Source organism: Elephas maximus, chromosome 6 (assembly GCF_024166365.1).
Source record: "Elephas maximus indicus isolate mEleMax1 chromosome 6, mEleMax1 primary haplotype, whole genome shotgun sequence".
Lineage (NCBI taxonomy): Eukaryota > Metazoa > Chordata > Mammalia > Proboscidea > Elephantidae > Elephas > Elephas maximus.
The window spans coordinates 59,824,405-59,843,457 of record NC_064824.1 but is presented as its reverse complement, the minus strand read 5'-3'; the positions used below and the strand labels follow the sequence as shown (position 1 = coordinate 59,843,457).

The 19,053-nt window shown below is 35.8% G+C and overlaps 1 protein-coding gene across 2 annotated transcripts in view; it reads left to right on the top strand.

Moving 5' to 3' along the window:
• FAP (fibroblast activation protein alpha) overlaps nt 1-19,053 on the top strand; it is a 91,832-nt gene that overhangs the window by 33,088 nt on the left and 39,691 nt on the right. For both annotated transcript variants that reach the window (XM_049887309.1, XM_049887310.1), the window contains exons 6-12: nt 548-600; nt 4,400-4,472; nt 5,141-5,261; nt 6,204-6,358; nt 8,852-8,955; nt 11,213-11,348; nt 15,006-15,050. In XM_049887309.1, the coding sequence (XP_049743266.1) occupies nt 548-600; nt 4,400-4,472; nt 5,141-5,261; nt 6,204-6,358; nt 8,852-8,955; nt 11,213-11,348; nt 15,006-15,050 (687 nt within the window). The remainder of the gene's footprint in view (nt 1-547; nt 601-4,399; nt 4,473-5,140; nt 5,262-6,203; nt 6,359-8,851; nt 8,956-11,212; nt 11,349-15,005; nt 15,051-19,053) is intronic.

Here is a 19,053-nt window from a genome sequence, read left to right as displayed (position 1 = left end):
AGCTTTTTTTAAAGAAAGAATTATAAGCTAAACATCTATTTATTTTTTCAATTTCTATTATTAAAAAACTATACCAATTACAGAAAGACGAGCATTTTTGCAACAAAAAGAAATGTCAAATGAAATCTTTGTGCCCAACTTTAAAGGATAGCATTATAATAAAACACCCAGGTGCAGCGTACCCTATGGATCACAGAAGCCATGGTGGTTTTACTTCAATCGAGGTAGAGCATAAAGGGAAATTTCCTAGGGTGGACCGTGTCAAAGAAAAGCTTTTCGCATGAGGTAATGTCTTTGGATATGCTTCTTAGGGAGTGACGGTGGAATCACTGCTGAGAGTTGTTCTGGAACTTGGACAAACAGCACAGAGGGCCACAGTAAAACTCTTCCAATGACGGCTCATTTGGAATTGAAACATCTTCCTGGAGCCTGTGAACATGGTTCTTTTATATTTCTAAAGTTGTGATGGATGATGTTAATATTTATATATTATAGATAATGTTTATTTTAAATCATAATCTGTCACTGCCTCTCTTCTTCCTGACAGCTTTGGAGATACTCTTACACGGCAACGTACCATATCTATGACCTTAGAAATGGGTAAAACTTTATGTTTATTTATTCATGCTACTTAAAATTAATATCTAGACTTTTTCATTCCAGATTCTGATCTGAGATTAAGACTACATTATTTTGTTACTGATTTAGTTTCTTATTTCTTAACTCAAGAAATTCAAGGAAGTACTTAGATGGTAGCTCACCTTTTCATAGTTGACTAATATTTTATATTTTTATATCCAACATAGGTTTTCTTTTCCTACTTTTGAACACAAAAATTATAAATATGCTATTTATGGAGATGATATATATGCATACACATATATGCAGATATATGTAAGTATATATAAAATCTCCATAAATAGCATATATGTGCATATATGTATATGCATATATACGATCTCCATAAATAGATGGAGATTTTATATATATATATATGTACACACACACATATATATATAAGAAATATATAAGTCCATAAATAGAAGTAGGAAAAAGTAGGAAAAGAAAAACTATGTACACACACATATATATAAAAGTATAAAAACATGCATGAGAGTGGCACCCTGTTTTTAGGAGAGTGGCTACCTCTTCGGAAGTAAGCAGAAGGAATGGAGATGCAACATTATAGTTGAACATATTACCCACTAGTTAATTATTTTTGTGTGGCAAAATATTAACATCTCTTAAATTTAAGTGGTAGGTTAGTTGTCATCTATAATATTACTTCATCTGTATGTTTTAATTCTTGAAATATTTACAACTGAAAAAAAAATTAAAAGAATATGCAAGTAGGTGAAGGATTGATGGAAACAATTCCTAGTTGAAAGAATACTATGTAAATGCCCAAACGGAAGTGTCTTCGTGGAGAGGTCAGGTAATTCAAAGTAGGTCAGTTTAGTTGAAACTGGAGGAGGGGTGCTCTGATTGGTAGAAGGTGGAGTATGGTTGGGCAAGAGTTGAGGCCAGGAAGCAAAGGCCAAATAATAATGACGAAACCATTGAAAAGAATTTAAATCTCCTTTTTTTCCGGATAGCAATAGGGAGTCACTGAAGGGTTTTAAATGGGAAATGACATGATCACAGATTTGCAGTTTAGAACAATCGCTCTGCCTAAGTTTGGACAATTATTGGTTTAGTTACTCATCTTAATGTGATATCCTCTTTGCCATTATATTAAACAAAAAAATAATTATATGGCTTGAGGAGGTATTGAAAAATCTTCTGGTCTATTTCCCCCTTTGTTTAGCAGGAGCACAAAACATCAAAAAAAAAAATTATCTATTTCTTTTAAATGTTCAGAAAAAAGAATAACCCTGATCTCTTTTAATTATCCAATTAAGAAATAGGAACTGCTTTTTGGAGTGGAATATAAATTCTGCTAATACATTCTGAGTCTGTTCTTTGTGACCACATACTCATCCAAATCATGAAGTATTTTTTGAGCACCTGGTGGCACAGTGGTTACTCATTCAGCCGCTAACCAAAAGGTCTGCAATTCGAATCCACCAGCCACGCCTTGGAAACCCTTTGGGGCAGTTCTAATCAGTCCTATAGGGTCGCTATGAGTTGGAAGGAACTCAGCCACAAGGGGTTTGGTTTGGTTTGTTTTGTATTATGCGTAAGGCATATATGGGGAGTACAAACGAGATCAAAGCCCCAACCTTACCCTCAAAAAATATTTAGATTAGTGAGGTGGCACCTTAGTCTTTCAGTACAATTTCTTAAGGCTTGAATCATTTCCTTTTTTCTCTTTCCATCATTTTGAAATTCTCCCTGTATAACCTAAGTTGAGGCTCACCAAAGTGAACAACATTCCAAAAGATCAATACTTGAGGTGTAAAAGACGTACACTAAGATTTTCAGCTTCGCGCTGTCTTCATGATTGCGTAGACGATTCCACGGCATAAGGAAAACTAAGGCAGTGTTACAAAGTCTAAGGAAACGTTAGAACTGACATAGGCAGAATGGTGAAGCAGGTGGAGAACAAACATCTTCTCTTCTGGACCACTCCTTTGCCTGTGACCTTGTATCTCTTTCACAATGCTGCAGACCTCCCGGGGCCTGGTACTCAGATACTCTCCTCTGGTGACCACGGCGCTCTCTGCAGTACCAATGGTCTCCCCCAAGGGGCAGCACTCTTTCCCCGATCAAAATTGATCTGTCCTGTGCCATGTTCCCGCAGCGATCTCTAGGCCTCATGCTACATGACCTAATAGGCAAAATCCTAGTAATGTGTTTCAGATCCTAGTAAGGTCTTCTCAGGTGCCTCAAACTAAAAGAAATGGGGAAGACAGAAATGTCGGGCACATGTTAGGTCCAGTTAGATTATTTTGAGGCAAGTGAGTCTTTCTTGAGGCTCCTCAAATTATACCTTGGAAGTTCCTCTTGCTTTGCTTCCCCCACAAAGCCAGTCTTGATGAAACCATTAATACAATCTTCAAGGCGAAAAAAGTCAAAACTTAAGCACGACATCCTATGATTCTCTAACACATAAAAATCTGAACACATTCTTGCTGAAGAGCTACAAAAGCTCCACGGTACAAGTCAGTCAGTTGAGTATTTGCAGGACGGCTTTAAAACATCAAAGTGAGATTTTTGGCCAATAGGATATTCGAAATTTCCCCATGGCTGGAGGACTATGCAAGCATAAGGCATACTGCCCAGTATACGATCTGTTTTTCAGTTTAGCTTGAGATCAGATGTTCCTTTCCTTTTCTGATTTCAAGTCAGATCCCTGGGGAGATTGTCAAATGGCATCTTAGTTTTAAAAATTTGAAATGCATATGCATTCACAGAGATGGGGGTTGGAAATGAGAATGTGGAAGTGTACATATTAAATTTCAGTACAATTATAGAATTTCCAGAGCTACAAAGCACTTTGCCGGCCATCTCAGTCTGGTGTGTGCAAATTTTACAGTCTCAGGGGTTAAAGGACTTAAGTTTAATTAGGAATTTACCAAGAACTAGCAATTTGACCTTAAGAAGTCATATTCTCTCTCTAGACCTCAAGTTTGTTTCTGTACGATGAGGGGATACTATTAGATAATCTCTAGAAATCTTCCCACTATAAAAAACAAACAAACCCACTGTCATGAAGTTGGTTCCAACTGACAGGGACCCTATAGGACAGAGTAGAACTGCCCTGCAGGGTCTCCAAGGAGCAGACAGTAGATTTGAACTGCCAACCTTTTGTTTAGTAGCCTGAGCTCTTAACCACTGTGCCAGCAGGGCTCCTACGCTGTTAGGTGCGGTTGAGTAGCTTCCGACTCATAGCCACCCTACAGGACAGAGTAGAACTGTCCTATAGGGTTTCTAAGGAGTGACTGGTGGATTTGAGCTGCAGATATTTTGGTTGGCAGCCAAGCTCTTAACCACTATGCCACCAGGGCTCCTATGACAGTCTATAAATCCTAATTCAAGCACCTCACTATAAAGGTCAGGAAACTGAAACCCAGAAAAGTTCAGTGACTTGTCCAAAGTCATTTAAGGAACTAGTGGAAAGGCTGTGACCACCATCAATGTCTCCAGCCCCCAAATCAAAAACCAAACCCGTTGCCATCGAGTCGATTCTGACTCACAGCGACCCTATAGGACAGAGTAGAAGAAGTGCCCCATAGAGCTTCCAAGGAGCGCCTGGTGGATTCGAACTGCTGACCTTGTGGTTAGCATATGATCACCAGGGTTTCCTGTCTCCAGATCCACATTCCTACATTTTTCCCATTATGTTTGTAGAAGCAGAGGGGATGATCCTTCATTTTTATTATTTTCTCTGTTTACACAGACTTTTTTTTTTTTTTTTTTGCATTGAACAGCAATTTCTTTCTTTCTTTTTTTCTAGAGAGTTTGTAAGAGGCAATGAGCTTCCTCGTCCAATTCAGTATTTGTGCTGGTCACCTGTTGGGAGTAAATTAGTAAGTGTTTAAATTACAGAAATGTTTAATAATTTAAATAAAAGAGCCATTTGCTTTTGGCCTTTGTTAAATTTCCCTCCCTGAAAGAAAAAAAAAATGCATTCATGACTATTTTAGTGGTTAAAAATGGAAAGAGTTTTGATAAATTGAAACCCATCTGAGAATTCCGCAAAATCTCGAGCTCATGGATAGATTTCTTTAAATATCGCAGTCAAAAACTTTATCCTTATACTCAGCCAGAATGCCTTGTGCCAGAAAGCTCAGGAAAAATATGGTTTTCACAAGTTTCCCAGACTAGCTTCAGACAACATGAAATTTTGTCCAAGTGCTTATTTAAGGACTCTAAATAAAGATTAGATGTAGTCGGCTATTAATATTCAGGAATTTATTTGACTTTCTGTCAATATATATAATGATTCATTTGGTTAATAAAACAACTAATGTAATAGCAGAGTTTATTTTTTATTTGTATAGACCTTAAAAATCATAATTGATTTTATTGTGGCTTGGATTTTTTCTTTTGCCTATTAAAATTATATTTTGTGAATCTTTTTGCATCGGGATCACCAGTCTTTGTAAAGGTATTTGGTGAATAATTAACATAAATATACAACCTTCATTGTATTGCTCATGGAATTGCTCGATAATGAACTCACCACCACTTCCAGGCATATGTCTATCAAAATAATATCTATTTGATACAAAGACCAGGACACCCACCTTTTCAAATCACATATAATGGAAGAGAAAATAAAATATTTAATGGAATCCCAGACTGGGTTTATGAAGGTAAGCTATATTCTTTTCCTATTAGTGCTATTTTAGGCTTTCATTTAAAAATAATTTCATACATTTAGTAGGATTCAGCTAGGTGGCATATTATTTAGACAAGTGCTATCATTTCTGAAAGCCGTGCTCAGGTTACGAACAGGACCTGCATATTCTAAAAAAAACATAATCTTGCTATCAGAAGACTGTAGAATTTATTTGCATAAACACTATAGATAACATGGTAGTAATAATTTATATTCCAGGAAGTATATGGTCCTTAGGTCCTGTATTAGTACATTTTCTCAGTTTTTTTTTTTTTTAATGACAAACTAATCATTTGTCTATATTATTTTGTGGAAAAAGCTGTCTTATTTTTTGATACTCATGAATTCTTTCCTCAATCCAGGGCATGTATTTATAATTAAAATATTAATAATAAAATAGATTGAAAAAAAATGTAAAAATAATAATTTCATGCTGTCAAGGGCTTAACTGGATTTTAAAAGGCCTTTTAGTTCTCACTTTTGTATTAAAAAATACAGCTAACCTAACTTGGTTATTTTCAACCTTGGTTAAAAAGAATAACTCCCAGAAGAGAAATTCAAATATCAATGTCTATGTCACTCTGTAGAATAAATTGTTTTTGCTAGTTTAGGTGACTATAAAAAAAGAGAAGCTGCCCTCAAAGGAAAAGTTATGATTGCTGTGATGTTTAATATTTAAAAATTGCATTTCTCATTAGTGTCAATTCCTAATAGAGTAATTGATGTTTGATATGAGATATAAGTTTAAACTATCCTCTTTGACCCAAATTATTTATTTTTAAATAAATAAATTGGAGCATATGCCACAGTCACATTAAATAAATTATTCTAACCAATAAATAGATATCTCAAAGTGCTCACAATAATTTAAAAATAAAATATAATTGTAATTAATATGCTAATACTTATTTTTCAGAGGAAATGCTTGCTGCAAAATATGCTCTCTGGTGGTCTCCTAATGGAAAATTTTTAGCCTATGCAGAATTTAATGATACAGATATACCAGTTATTGCCTATTCCTATTATGGAGATGAACAGTATCCTAGAACAATAAATATTCCATATCCAAAGGTATGTTGAATACTTTTAGCAGATGCTTTTATTTCCCTAGTGTCAAAATGAGCAACCATTACAATGAATAAAGGCGGGATCAACAAGTTTGGAGAGCTTCTTATCCTTGTGTATTGTAAGGCAAACATTGTACTGTGCTCTATTATTTATATGGACATCTGTTGCTTTGGACATCTGGTTATACTGGATGAAGTAGAAGTCTTTGCAAAATCCATTGCAGAATCTTTGAAGAACATATGGTCTAGATCATGAAGGAAAAACAAGCTTAACTTAATTTTAATTTTTTTCATACTTCATGCACCAAATTCAGGGTAAAGTCTATTTTGCAGTTCCCTCTTGAATTCTCATGTAAATGTGAACTAGAATGGGAAGCAAAAATATTGAACTTGGTCTTCCTGTCAGGTAGACGCAGACAGGAGTTACAGTCTTTTCTGGACATACAAGGCAGGTAAACTCTGTGACCCTCAGTGTCTTCCTTCGGGGAAATTAGACATGGTGTGAACCCAAAGTTCTTTGCACATCTAACATTCTAGAGTTCTCGGTAAACATACTTTTCAATCAGTCACATGTCTGGAGAAAGACTTGTATGTGCAATAGGAGAATGGCCAGGTCACAGTGGAGAAGCATCGTAGAATCATTTCTTAGACGAGAAATTTGAAAGAGGGGTATCAGAGCATGAGTTCTCCTCTTGCACAAGGAGATGTTAGAATGTGATCCTTTGTTCTTTAGTCTCTATTGTTTTTACTTGTCAAGGGGAATACTGCCATGGATGGATCCAGTGAATCCCTATATGTGACAACAATGGGATAAGTGTGGCATACACGTGAGTGGATTCTGAGGCAAGCCAAAGTGACCATAGCAACAAAAGTAGAAGTTACAGATAGTCTAATATTTACATTGAGATTATTGGTGTTTCAGTGGTAGAATTCTCGCCTTCCATGTGGGAGACCTGGGTCTGGTGCCTGACTAACGCACTTCGTGCACAATCACCACCGTCTGTCACTGGAGGCTGCGTGTTGCTATGATGCTGAAGAGGTTTCAGTGGAGCTTCCAGACTAAGAACAACTAGGAAGAAAGACCTGGTGCTCTACTTCTGAAAATCAGCCAATGGAAACCCCGTGGGTCACAATGATCCTATCTGCAACTGATCATAGGATGTGACAGGACTGTGCATGTGTTCATCATGAGTCAGGGCCAACTCAATGGCAGCTAACAACAACAACAACAATATATATGTTAAAAGTCATTTAAGAAAAGGCAACGGATAGATGAGTGTTTAGATAAGTGGTCTCTCAACAGCTGTGTAGAAAGTCTGAAAGGAGACGTGTGATATTTGGGACCCAAGATGTAGAAGAACTTGATCTTTGGGGGGATCAGTGTGAACAGGAAAAGATGAGAAAAGCCAGACCTGAAGAGTGACTGACACTGATAGGGAAGTTGGGGCCCAAATTTTGCTTGTTTCTTTGCAAACTAAATTTGCTGAGAGAAATGTCTGGCATTGTAGGATGACTCCAAAGAACTACAGAAGGCCCAGCTAGACCTGGATGTGAAAAAGGGAGGTCCTAAGAGAGACTAGAGACTGGACAATTCTTTAGATGAATACGAACAACATTGAGTCATTTAAGACTATGTACCTAAACTTTGTGGATTTATACTTTATTACATGTGTAAGATTCTCTTCTTCTGTAGTAGAAGAGAAACTGTCTGGGCATGAGTTGTACTGTCATGTAAATTTCAGGAAACAAGAAAGCTGTAAATCCCATGGACACCTTATTTGAAATTTCTCCAATCTTTTGGGTATGGTAGCAATAGTAATGTAACCAGCTAGGAGATTGTTCACTGATTGTCCTTGACCAAATGATAGGACAAAAGCATCTATTCCTCTTTCTACTCTCTTCCCAAAGCAAATCCCCATCTGCACTCCCATTAGCACACGGTGAAAGGATTATTATCATAATTACCCTAATAATAATAATAATGGGACAGATCTCCCTTGGAAATCAGAAAAGAGCAATATTGATCACAGAACTATATTTTTATATCCAAAATATTTTTCCCTATCAATCAAAGCTCTCCCATTAAACATTTAAAATATGCGTCTTCACTCTGGTTGATGTAATATTTGTAATTGCCCCTGCATGTTATGGATAGAATGTTTTCAAAAGTAACGTGGTTGACATTACTAGCTTAGAAAATATGCCTAAATTCCTAAAAAGGAGCCCTGGTGGCACAACGGTTAAGCACTTAGCTGCTTACCAAAAGGTGGGCAGTTTCAACTCACCAGTGGCTTCGAGGGAGAAAGAGCTGGTGATCTGCTCCAGTAAAGATTATAGCCTACGAAACCCTATGAGGTCGTTCTACTCTGTGCTATACAGTAGGTCTTAGTCAGAATCAACTCTTCAGCACACAACAACATCAAATTCCTGAAGTATCTTTAAAATGTTGGTGGTAATTGGAATTTCATGAGTTTATATATTTCCGTTTTCTTGGCAGGCTGGGGCAAAGAACCCTGTAGTTCGGATATTTATTATCGATACCACGTACCCTGGACATGTAGGTCCCAGAGAAGTGCCAGTTCCAGCAATGATAGCCTCAAGGTAAATTAATCTCAGATTCCCACCGCCCCCCACCCCCGCCTCCCACCAAAGTGAATTTAATACGCTTTGAAATTTCTTAATCAGGGATTACACTACTTTTCTACTGAGTTTATAATGTGCATGCTATAAGTAAACAGATAAAATCATGCAAAGTTAAATACATACAACTTTGAAAATCACAAATAAGTTTCTTAAAATGGTGGTTAGAAATTACTCATTTCACACATATAAAGGTGACCTCAGTCGAAATAATACTTTCCTCAGATATGCAAATGTAAACCTGGGACTGGCAGGAAGATAGTAAAATTTATACTTGTCCTCAGCCTGACTTCTTTCAAGCCTGGCCTGTTTTCTCTCAGACCCACGGTTGTGGATACACGCTTATCATGTGTGCATATAAACAAGAGAAGATCATCTAATCCTCTACAAATATTAGCATTTTTCACTGGGACGCAGTCTATTCTCAATTATCTGATTGTTAAAATTACCTGTTTTCTAATTAACTGTAGACAGACAGTGACCTGAAACATTGTCACTTCCCCAGCATGGTGCCCTACTTAGGCTTTGTCTGATGAATCCTTGTGACAGCAACCTTCCAGCTACAACACCAGTTTTCTGTGGCCATTCCGATTGACATGGATAAAGGGGAGGGATTCCCTTAACTCTGCCTGTGTGCCTCCTTAGCACTTCCCAACCCTTAGCAGCCCAAAAAGTCCCTGGGCTGTAAGAACAGTTTATGAGCGCTCAGCTGCTAATCCAAAGTTTGGAAGTTTGAGTCCACCCAGAGGCACCTCAAAAGAAAGGCCTGGAGATCTACCTCCAAACCATTGAAAATCCTATGGAGTACAGTTCTACTTTGACACACATGGGGTCACCATGGATCAGAGTCCACTCCACAGCAACTGGGTTTAGCAGCCCAAGGCTCGTCTTCTTTTCTCCTGCCTCATGGAGAGTGAGCCTCATGGAGAAAAAGGAAAAGACTCCATCCTAGTCCCCTGGTAGGCCTGGTCAAGGTGAATCCATTCTTGGATAATCAAAAATGATTGTGATTTTAAAAAATTGTCTGTTACTCCCCACCCCAATCTAGTTGATGAAAACTTGACTGAATACAACACTAAAGAAAAAAAAAAAAGAGTGTCGTTCTCCTTAGGAGACAAATAGAATGGTGGAAAGAACATGAGAGAAGCAGTCAAGAGGCTTGTTTGAGCATCTATAAAGTACTAGCAACATGATAGTAATTAAAAACAAACAAACCCGTTGCAGTTGAGTCGATTCTGACTCATAGCGACTCTATAAGACAAAGTAGAACTGCCCCCATAGGGTTCCAAGGAGCAGCTGGTGGATTTGAACCACTGACCTTTTGGTTAGCAGCTGAATGCTTAACCACTGCACCATCAGGGCTCCTGCACCATGATAACCTTTTTTTGAGTATCCACTTTGTAGCAGGCGTAGTTCTTACGCACTTACCTTAGCACATTAGCTAATCTTTACAGCAATGCTTGAAACTGGTAATATTGTTAGTTCCATTTGATATAGAAGGAGGTATAGATTGGTTAAGTAACTGGCCCTACATCACATAACTAGTTGTAGATAAAGCCAGAGTTTGACTCTGAAACCCCTTCCAGCTCTGTGGGTTCTTTTACATTGATATCCAAAATTCTGATTCATTTACGTTGGTGTTCTCTATATACAAGTTCATCCTTGGAGCCAAGCAATCATTGCTGCCATTCATTGACACCTAGTATGTGCCAAACACTATTTGAGCTATTTCCTATATATCATCTCTAATTATGACACTAACCCCAATTTGAACACCTGCCCATGGTCACAGCTGAAACCTAGCTTCAAACACAAACCTGCCTGGAGAGAAAGTTGGTCTTTCCACTATACTGGGCTGTCTCTCAACTAATTAAAAAGTGAAAAATTGAATTTACCTACGCAAAATAGCCAATTTAACGCTTTTTTTCTTTACAGATTGACCAGTAGCTTTGGCCTTACGTCTTAAATTCTTTTCTAAGACATAAAATTCCGAAGTGGGGAGAAAACTCAAGTATGAAATAATTTCATTAGATGAATGAACTCTTTTATAGGTATTTTTTTAATTCAGCAGATATATTTAAACTCTCTAGAAAAGGAAAGCCTTGCCTTCTTCATCTACTGAATAAATAATATACATTCTTTAGAAAGCAAAATTAGAAAATTATTTGAATATGATATTGGCTTGTGATTGTGACTGTCTGTTTTGATTTATTTGCAGTGATTATTATTTCAGTTGGCTCACGTGGGTTACTGATGACCGAGTATGTTTGCAGTGGTTAAAAAGAGTCCAGAATGTGTCAGTATTGTCTATATGTGATTTTAGGGAACACTGGCAGATATGGGACTGTCCAAAGGTAGGTATATTAAAATCACAGATGTGTGCTTCTGAAGATGAAAGTACAATTATGGAGACTTATTTATAGCTAACAGTTTGTATTATAAACCAGAATTACTGTTCTCAACTCCTAAATGCTTTGCAAAAAAGCCCTCTATTCATGGATCCATTATCTTTATCAGATAAGTAGTATACTCCTTGTTTTTTTGAGCGACTTTAGCCTAGAACCTGAATAGAGAAAAATAATGAAGCAATGTGACACTGAGAGAATCAGGCATCTGATTCTCAATGAGGATTGAAACCCATCCTTTTGAGATTATAAAATTGGCAGTAAAAAAACAAAGAAGAAGAAGAATGAAAATGAGAAGATAGACTGGTCTATTAGGGAAATAGCTATGTTCTATACAAAAGAACCAAAGAAGAAATTAAAATGGGGTACATTCTATTCAAGTCAAAATTGAAAAAAGAAAAATTCCAAAAAAGGTGGATATAATCTAAAGAAAGTCAAATATTCCCATTCTAAAATCAAAAGTGGACAACAGACAACATGACATACCAGATCAAACGATCTTGTTCTCTTAAGAGACTATACTAATTTGGGGAGGGGAGAGCTTGAAATTAGGCAGGAATTTATTGTTGAGTTTTAATTGTTTCTGTTGCTCAAATCCAACATAATCTGTTGAATTAATGAGTCAGAGAATGACTTCACCAGTCTACAAGCTTTAAAATAAGTCTGTTCATAAGTACTCATATTAGAGACTAAGAAATACAAAATGTTTTCTTTAAATAGGAAACTTGATGGGTACATTTCATGAGGCTTCTAATTATGAAGAAATGTTTCATTAACCCAAACATAGAATAAGCCTATTTTATAAAGTAGGGGGAAAAAAAAAAAGCACAGAGCAATCAAAGTATATCACTAAATTCCATCTAGAAATTAGGACATTATGTTTTGCAGGGAAAAAGTCATCTGAATCTGTTTGGAAATATATCAGGACTATAATAGTCAACATAGCTCAGGCTAAAAATATTTTCTAAATCACTACTGTGTCTGTAAGAGGCTTGACTAATTTTGATGAGATATGCTAGAAACTTATTTTTATCTTATTTATATCTTGGTATACAAAGCAGGAAGATTTTGGCTTTAACTCAGTATCATAGGCAGAAAAAGATAGACTAATCTTGATTATGCTGGCTAATTAGAAACCATTGATCCGATTAGTCAGCTTTGGGTGAATGGATCTTTTACTTTCTCATTGAATCTGAGTATTGGGAACTATTGCTTTAATTTTATTAGTTTGAAAACTGTAAGATTGATCATTTAGACACAATTTTTTTGCTCCTAAAACTAGGCAGTTAAACACTGTGATTTCTTTGGAATTTGAAATTCTAATTTATCAAAATCTGAGACAACTTGAATCCAAACTGACAGAACATTTAAGATGCTCATTCAATGAACTATGGAATTCCTTGGAATATAAATTTTAGTTTATGGCAATAAAAAAAAAAGCATTAAATTTAGAATACCAGGTTTGGATAACCTAGGATTTCTAAATGATCTCTGTTTCAAGACAAATAATCTAATAAATCCATGGGACACATTTCAGATTTAAGAACAATTCAGTGTTGAATTTTTGAGCCACCACACTAAAGATTGGCACATGTTCATATGTTTTGAAAACAAATAGTATTTAAGGTAAAGTGACCTAGCAACACCTCGCTCGCGTTTGGAGTCATATACAAAATAAAAGAGGCAAAGACAACTTGCAATAGTTACTTGTAAAATAGCTATATTAGTGATATTTATTAAGAAATTGGTAGTCCTGGGAAGAAAAATAATTCACATCATTCTTCTTCCTCTGAAAAGGGATTTAAGATTAATTTTATTTTTATGGCTAAAAATACTGTATAAAAAAAGTTTCACTATTTTTTTTACAAATCTTGTGTTGTTCACTCTAAGGCATTGGCTTATGCCTGGAAGGAGAAAGTTCAAACTGTACTTAAAATCTATTATTCCTTTGCCTTTTGTGATAGCATACTCTCTCATGGTTTCCCTTCTGTTTCACTGACTGATCTTTTTCTTTCCAGCTTTTCTTCTCACTTCTCTAGACATCTTAGTATTACCCAAATTAATGTATTTGCAAGGCAGGCTAACTGCTATAACAATAACAAAAACCTCCAATAGTTAATTGAGTTAATAGAGTAGAAATTCATTACATAGTCATGTAACCATCCAGTAGCGTGCCCAGGTAAGTGGAGTATGGTGGGGGGGAGGCATGGTAACTCAGGCTGATGGCATTTCTGCCATCTTCATCCAGTGGCTTTCAAGGCTATCCCAAGGTTATTCAAACCTGAGCGTCAACATCCAGCTGGGGACTGGAAAAAGTAATGGAGGGTTCTATATAAGAGGTTTTTTAGCCTAGGCCTAGAAGTAGAACTTGTCACTTCTGCTCATGCTCTATTGGCTGGAATTTATCACATAACCACAACAAACTGGAAGGGGGATTAGAAAATGTAGTCTAGCTGTGGCCCTAGGAAGAAAAGAAAATGGCTTGCTGATGATATTGCAGTCTCTGTCACAATGCTGTCCTTACTTGCTTTGAGTGATTTTTGTCTGCACCAGAGGTTCATGTTACCCCTTGCCAGTAACTCTGAAATTTGTTTCTGAGGGTTGGAACTTTTAACTCTCTCTGACTCTTATCTGCTTTACTACATCCTCACTACCACTACTTTAATTTTGGTCTGTATGATTCTTCTTACAAACATTACAATAGCTTTCCAATTTGTCTCTTTGCTTCCTTCCATCTTGCCCACTTCTGATCCATTCTCTTTATTATGTTCTTAATTATATACTCTGAATTGTGAATTCAAAATCCTTCAAAGGCTTTACCTACAAGAGAAGTCCAATCTTCTTAGGATGGCATAGCAGTTTCTCCAAGATCTTTCTGGGACTTCATCTTCTAACTCTTCCCCATAGTCACCCTTCACTTCAGCCATATTGAACCACTTGTGGTTTTCTAAGCTGCCCTGGCCTCTATGCTGTTAATTCTATAAGGAATGCAATTCCTTCTCTAATTATCAGTCCTTTTAGGCTTAGTAAATATTAGTTAAATAAATGATCAATTGTATTATGCTGAAATAAATACCACAATAAAATTCAGTGCTAATTTAAAATTTTCCAGCTATTTAATAGGACTGAGAAAAGAAAGAACTTAATCTGAACTGCACTGTAAAATTCTTTTTTACCTATAACACACTTGTCCCTAATAGATGTAATAATTGCAAGTCACCTCATGGAAGGCCAGAATCATTATTAGATTAGCTATGTGTACAAAGGAAACCCTGGTGGCATAGTGGTTAAGTGCTACAGCTGTGAACCAAAGGGTCGGCAGTTCAAATCCACCAGGCACTCCTTGGAAACTCTATGGGGCACTTCTACTTTGTCCTATAGGGTTGCTATGAGTCAGAATCGACTCGATGGCACTGGGTTTGGTTTTTTTTTGTTGTTTATGTGTACAAAAATTTTAATATCGTACCCGTAAATTCAAGTTTGAAGTTAGTTGACTAACGACGGTACACTCTGACAAGGTGGCTTAACTGATTAAATTATTGTGATTATATTTAGGAAAAAAATGTCTTTCTAATACTAAGCTCAATATGATCTATTGTCTTTCAGACCCAGGAGCACATAGAAGAAAGCAGAACTGGATGGGCTGGTGGAGTATGGTTTTGCTATCTTTTCCTTATATTTTAATGAAACTTGACAGTTCTCAGCTATCAAAGGACTATTTGAAATGTATCCAAACTGGCACTACTTGTTTTCATAGAAAAAATATCAAGGTAAAAAACACAAAGATAGTGATTCCTTAAGTGACTTTGTGCCAGATAATTTTAATGTCTATATTTGGAGTGGCTATTGAGAACAAATCATATTCCTCATGTCTTAATCTTAATGTTTTTCAACTGACTCCCTGACGCCCACACGAAGTATTACTTCTTAAATACAATGAAGACCATTTTTCTAAAAGGAACACTATCACTAATCTGCCTAAAACCATCTTCATAATTTTTAGCCATTTGGAATCCAGGGGGAAAAGAAAAATGGATCGAGTATCCTTGTAATTTAAAGTCAGCCTACTCATAAAATTTTGCACAAACTAAACTGAATTTCATATATATATATATATTTTTTATTCCAGTTTTTAGGTAAATGGGTATCAAATTGAAAAATGTATATTTTTTATGGTTTTTGATCACTTACATATGGAGTTTTGGGACAAGTTTACTCGGTAATTCCTGAAGATTTTTAGTGGAAAAAACCCATGCTTTAGGAGAATGTTGATTGTATCATATATTCTATATGAAGAATACAAAATAAGACAAAGAATAAGTGAATGTTGTGTGGATGTTGCAATTTTTCAAAAACATATGATTGAATCCAACTCACATTTAAGGAAAAAAAAAAAGCTACTTCTCTGAGATTTAGACACATTATGCAAAGAAGAAGGAGACACATTAACCCATGGCTACCAAGATAATAAAGATTTCTGAAGTCAACTCTAAAACAGTGCATTTTGTAGAAATTCAAACTTAAAGTGGCTAAGGAGAAAGTAAATAGTAAAGTAGTAAAAATCTTCCGATATTAAAAACTCTTCATTGCATACTTTTATGGATCTAGAGTTTTCAGCCTAAATGCTATTATATTTGCACTCGGTCTTCAATTAAGGAAGAAGACTTTACTTTTATTCAATGACTAGACAGTTATAAATTGACTCAATGGCAACTTGTTAGAGATAGTTATAATCTGATTATTTTAATAATTATATACAGTAAGTGTAAAATACATTCTCAAGTAATGAGATAACAAGCATAGATGCATAATTCAGGAAAAAAATAGGAAAGTCCTATTTGAATTCACTGTACTAAGTAAAAGAAAAATTAGCAGTATGCAGTGAACTAACGGGACTCTCTAAATTTTCTGGATTCTTTATCAATCAGAAAGTCACCTTCCAAAAAGGTATTTTCCAGGATCGGTTTTTGAAAACTTAAAAGGAAAGGGAAAAGTTAACCTCCTAATTCACTCCCATTACAAACATTTTCCAATAAAAAAAGGAAGGGAAGGAAAAATGCTCAAAAACTTACTTTAGTTGTGTTCGCCATGATGATAATATAACTAGAGTTATTATAAAGTAATACAAATGGTATAATATTACAAATATATCAGCAATGATACAAATAATCCTTTCAAAGATATTACCTTGGGGATCCATATGCATTTATTCTGAAAATGCTGCCAATGTTCAAGACACTTGGAAATATTTTAGAACGCATCTTTGAAATTCTCCTATTTACAAGCATTTTGAGGTCAACAATTGTAGCTTATCAAATTTTTCAAATCTGAATAGTACCAACCTCACATCCTCGCCGAATACTAGCTGGATGAATGAATAAATGGATAAATAAATTAATTGACTTCTAAGGCAGCAGAACAGTCTCTCAAATACCCTCAGTGGAGGCACATATCTATCTTTTGAGAGAAGATGAAGTCCCTGCAGGAAATCGGAAGCCTAGTGAATAAATGAGATATTTATCTGGGATATGTGATTTTGTGCTAGATCATTTCAATGTTTATAGTTTTAGAATTCTATTGAAAACAAATTATTCTTATCCACTGATCCCAGTCTCTTAAGGTTTATCCAATAGTCAGTAAACCTTCTAAATTCCAGAGTAGGAATTGTCAAAACACCTGAGCAATGATTGCTCTCCGCAGTAAGTTCATATCCCCCCAAGGTGACTGCTTTGAAGGGGCCATTCATTAGATTTTATAAGTCCTGGCATGTCTTTTGAGAAAAATTAAGTTGCTACTTTATACAGTCATGACTCATATGTCATAATATCATGTGTAGCTTCCTTTGACCTGTAATCAAACCAGTGACTATGAAATTAACCAGAAGCAACCTAGAAACATGTACACATTTTGGATGTCTGTCCAAGTATAAGATTTTTAAATAAAGTGTACGAGTTAGGCATATTAGTATAAACTTAAAAAACGATTTTAGAGTAGTTCCTTTAGAATTTATCAAATAGGTTTAAACTGAAAAAGATCTTCAGAAATCACGCATGAGTTAGATAAGTGAGATTAAATGATTTGCTAAGAGTAACTGACCTGTTAGCGGCAGGCATAGAACTAGCAAACAGATTTCCTGAGAACTTCACCTTTCCCTTTCCTGCTCAGCACTGAGATGCTCAGTGTCTTAATTTGGGGAGATAACCAAACTTATTCTTTGGTATTTGATCAGAAGAATAATACAATTTCACTTTAAATAAATGGCCTTTTTGCAGACTGAGAACGGTTGTACAACTTGAAGACTGTGATCAATGTCACTGAATTGTACATGTAGAAACGGTTGAAATGGTGTATGTTTTGCTGTGTATATTCTTGACAGCAACAACAAAATACATTTTTAAAAAAATAAATAAAAATTGCTGTGTTGTCCTTTTTTTTTTTTTTTTCTGTAGAGAGCAGCTTAAAAGGAGAGTTTAGTCAAAGAACCTAGTATTTAATCTCCTAAATTTAGAGAACAAGCACTAAAAACATAAAGCTTAGACAGCAAAACTACACTTGATTTTAAAATAATTAAGCAAAACAATACACCTCCTTTAGGCTGTTGGCAAAAAATACCTCAATTCAGAAAAATGAAGGTTCTACTTAATGTTTGAAAATCTGTACTTTTGACCGGGTATGGACTCAGGTTAGGCATCAGCCTTAAATACGTAGGGTCTCAGGTCACTTATCGACAATGGCAAGATATTATATGTTGGTAAATAATCTTATCTAGCAGGTAAAATATTTCAAGTAGGCTTTTGCACTTCACATATAGATGAGCAATTTATCAGAAATTCTAAGCGTGATAAAGCAAACTTTGAAGAGTCCTTCTAAAAACTGAGGACAATCTAGTCGTGTGTTTATTTAGAGTACCAGTGTGCTCACTTTGAATGCATTATGGGCCTGGCTTTGGCAAAGTGAATGCGGAAATATTTCACACTCTCTTTACCTCAGCCAAGCTACCTGCTCATCTAAATTTGCTGTCTCAGATGTGTGCAATGAAAGGGGTGAAGAAGATAACAGTCTTTGCTTAGCAGAAATATTCTTTTTGTTTGCCTGATTCTGACATCTTAAAACATAATACCGTACCCTGTCATTTTTTTTTCAATGAAATTTTAAATTTTAATCTAGGAAAAAGAAAACCTTAAAATCCCTTAAAAATAACTGCAAGTGTAAGGAATTTTTTTGTTTGTTTGTTTTATTAACTGTGGTACCTTAAAATATTTTGTGCCCAAGGCACTATATGTTAGTGATTAGGACAATTTAGATGGTAGTAGTTTTTTTGTTTGTTTTTAGAATTAGCTTTTGTCTTTCACACTGTGGGGTGAGAGGGAGGTACTGTAAAGTGGTCACTAGTATTTTATCATTTAGCTAAGAGGGCAACACCTCATTCTGAAATGAAAGAATGACATTGTCAAAGACCTATAGTGATAAAATTCCGTACACAAAATTGCAAATCAGAGTTACCTATTCCTGGCCCCCTTGGCTCTCAATTTTGCCCCGGTTTTACTTAGAGGCATTAGTCCCAATACACAGAGTCTTACCAAGGCTGGTCTTATTATTAATGAAACTAATGAGGGATTCATATTCTGACTCGATGGCAATGGGTTTCAATGAG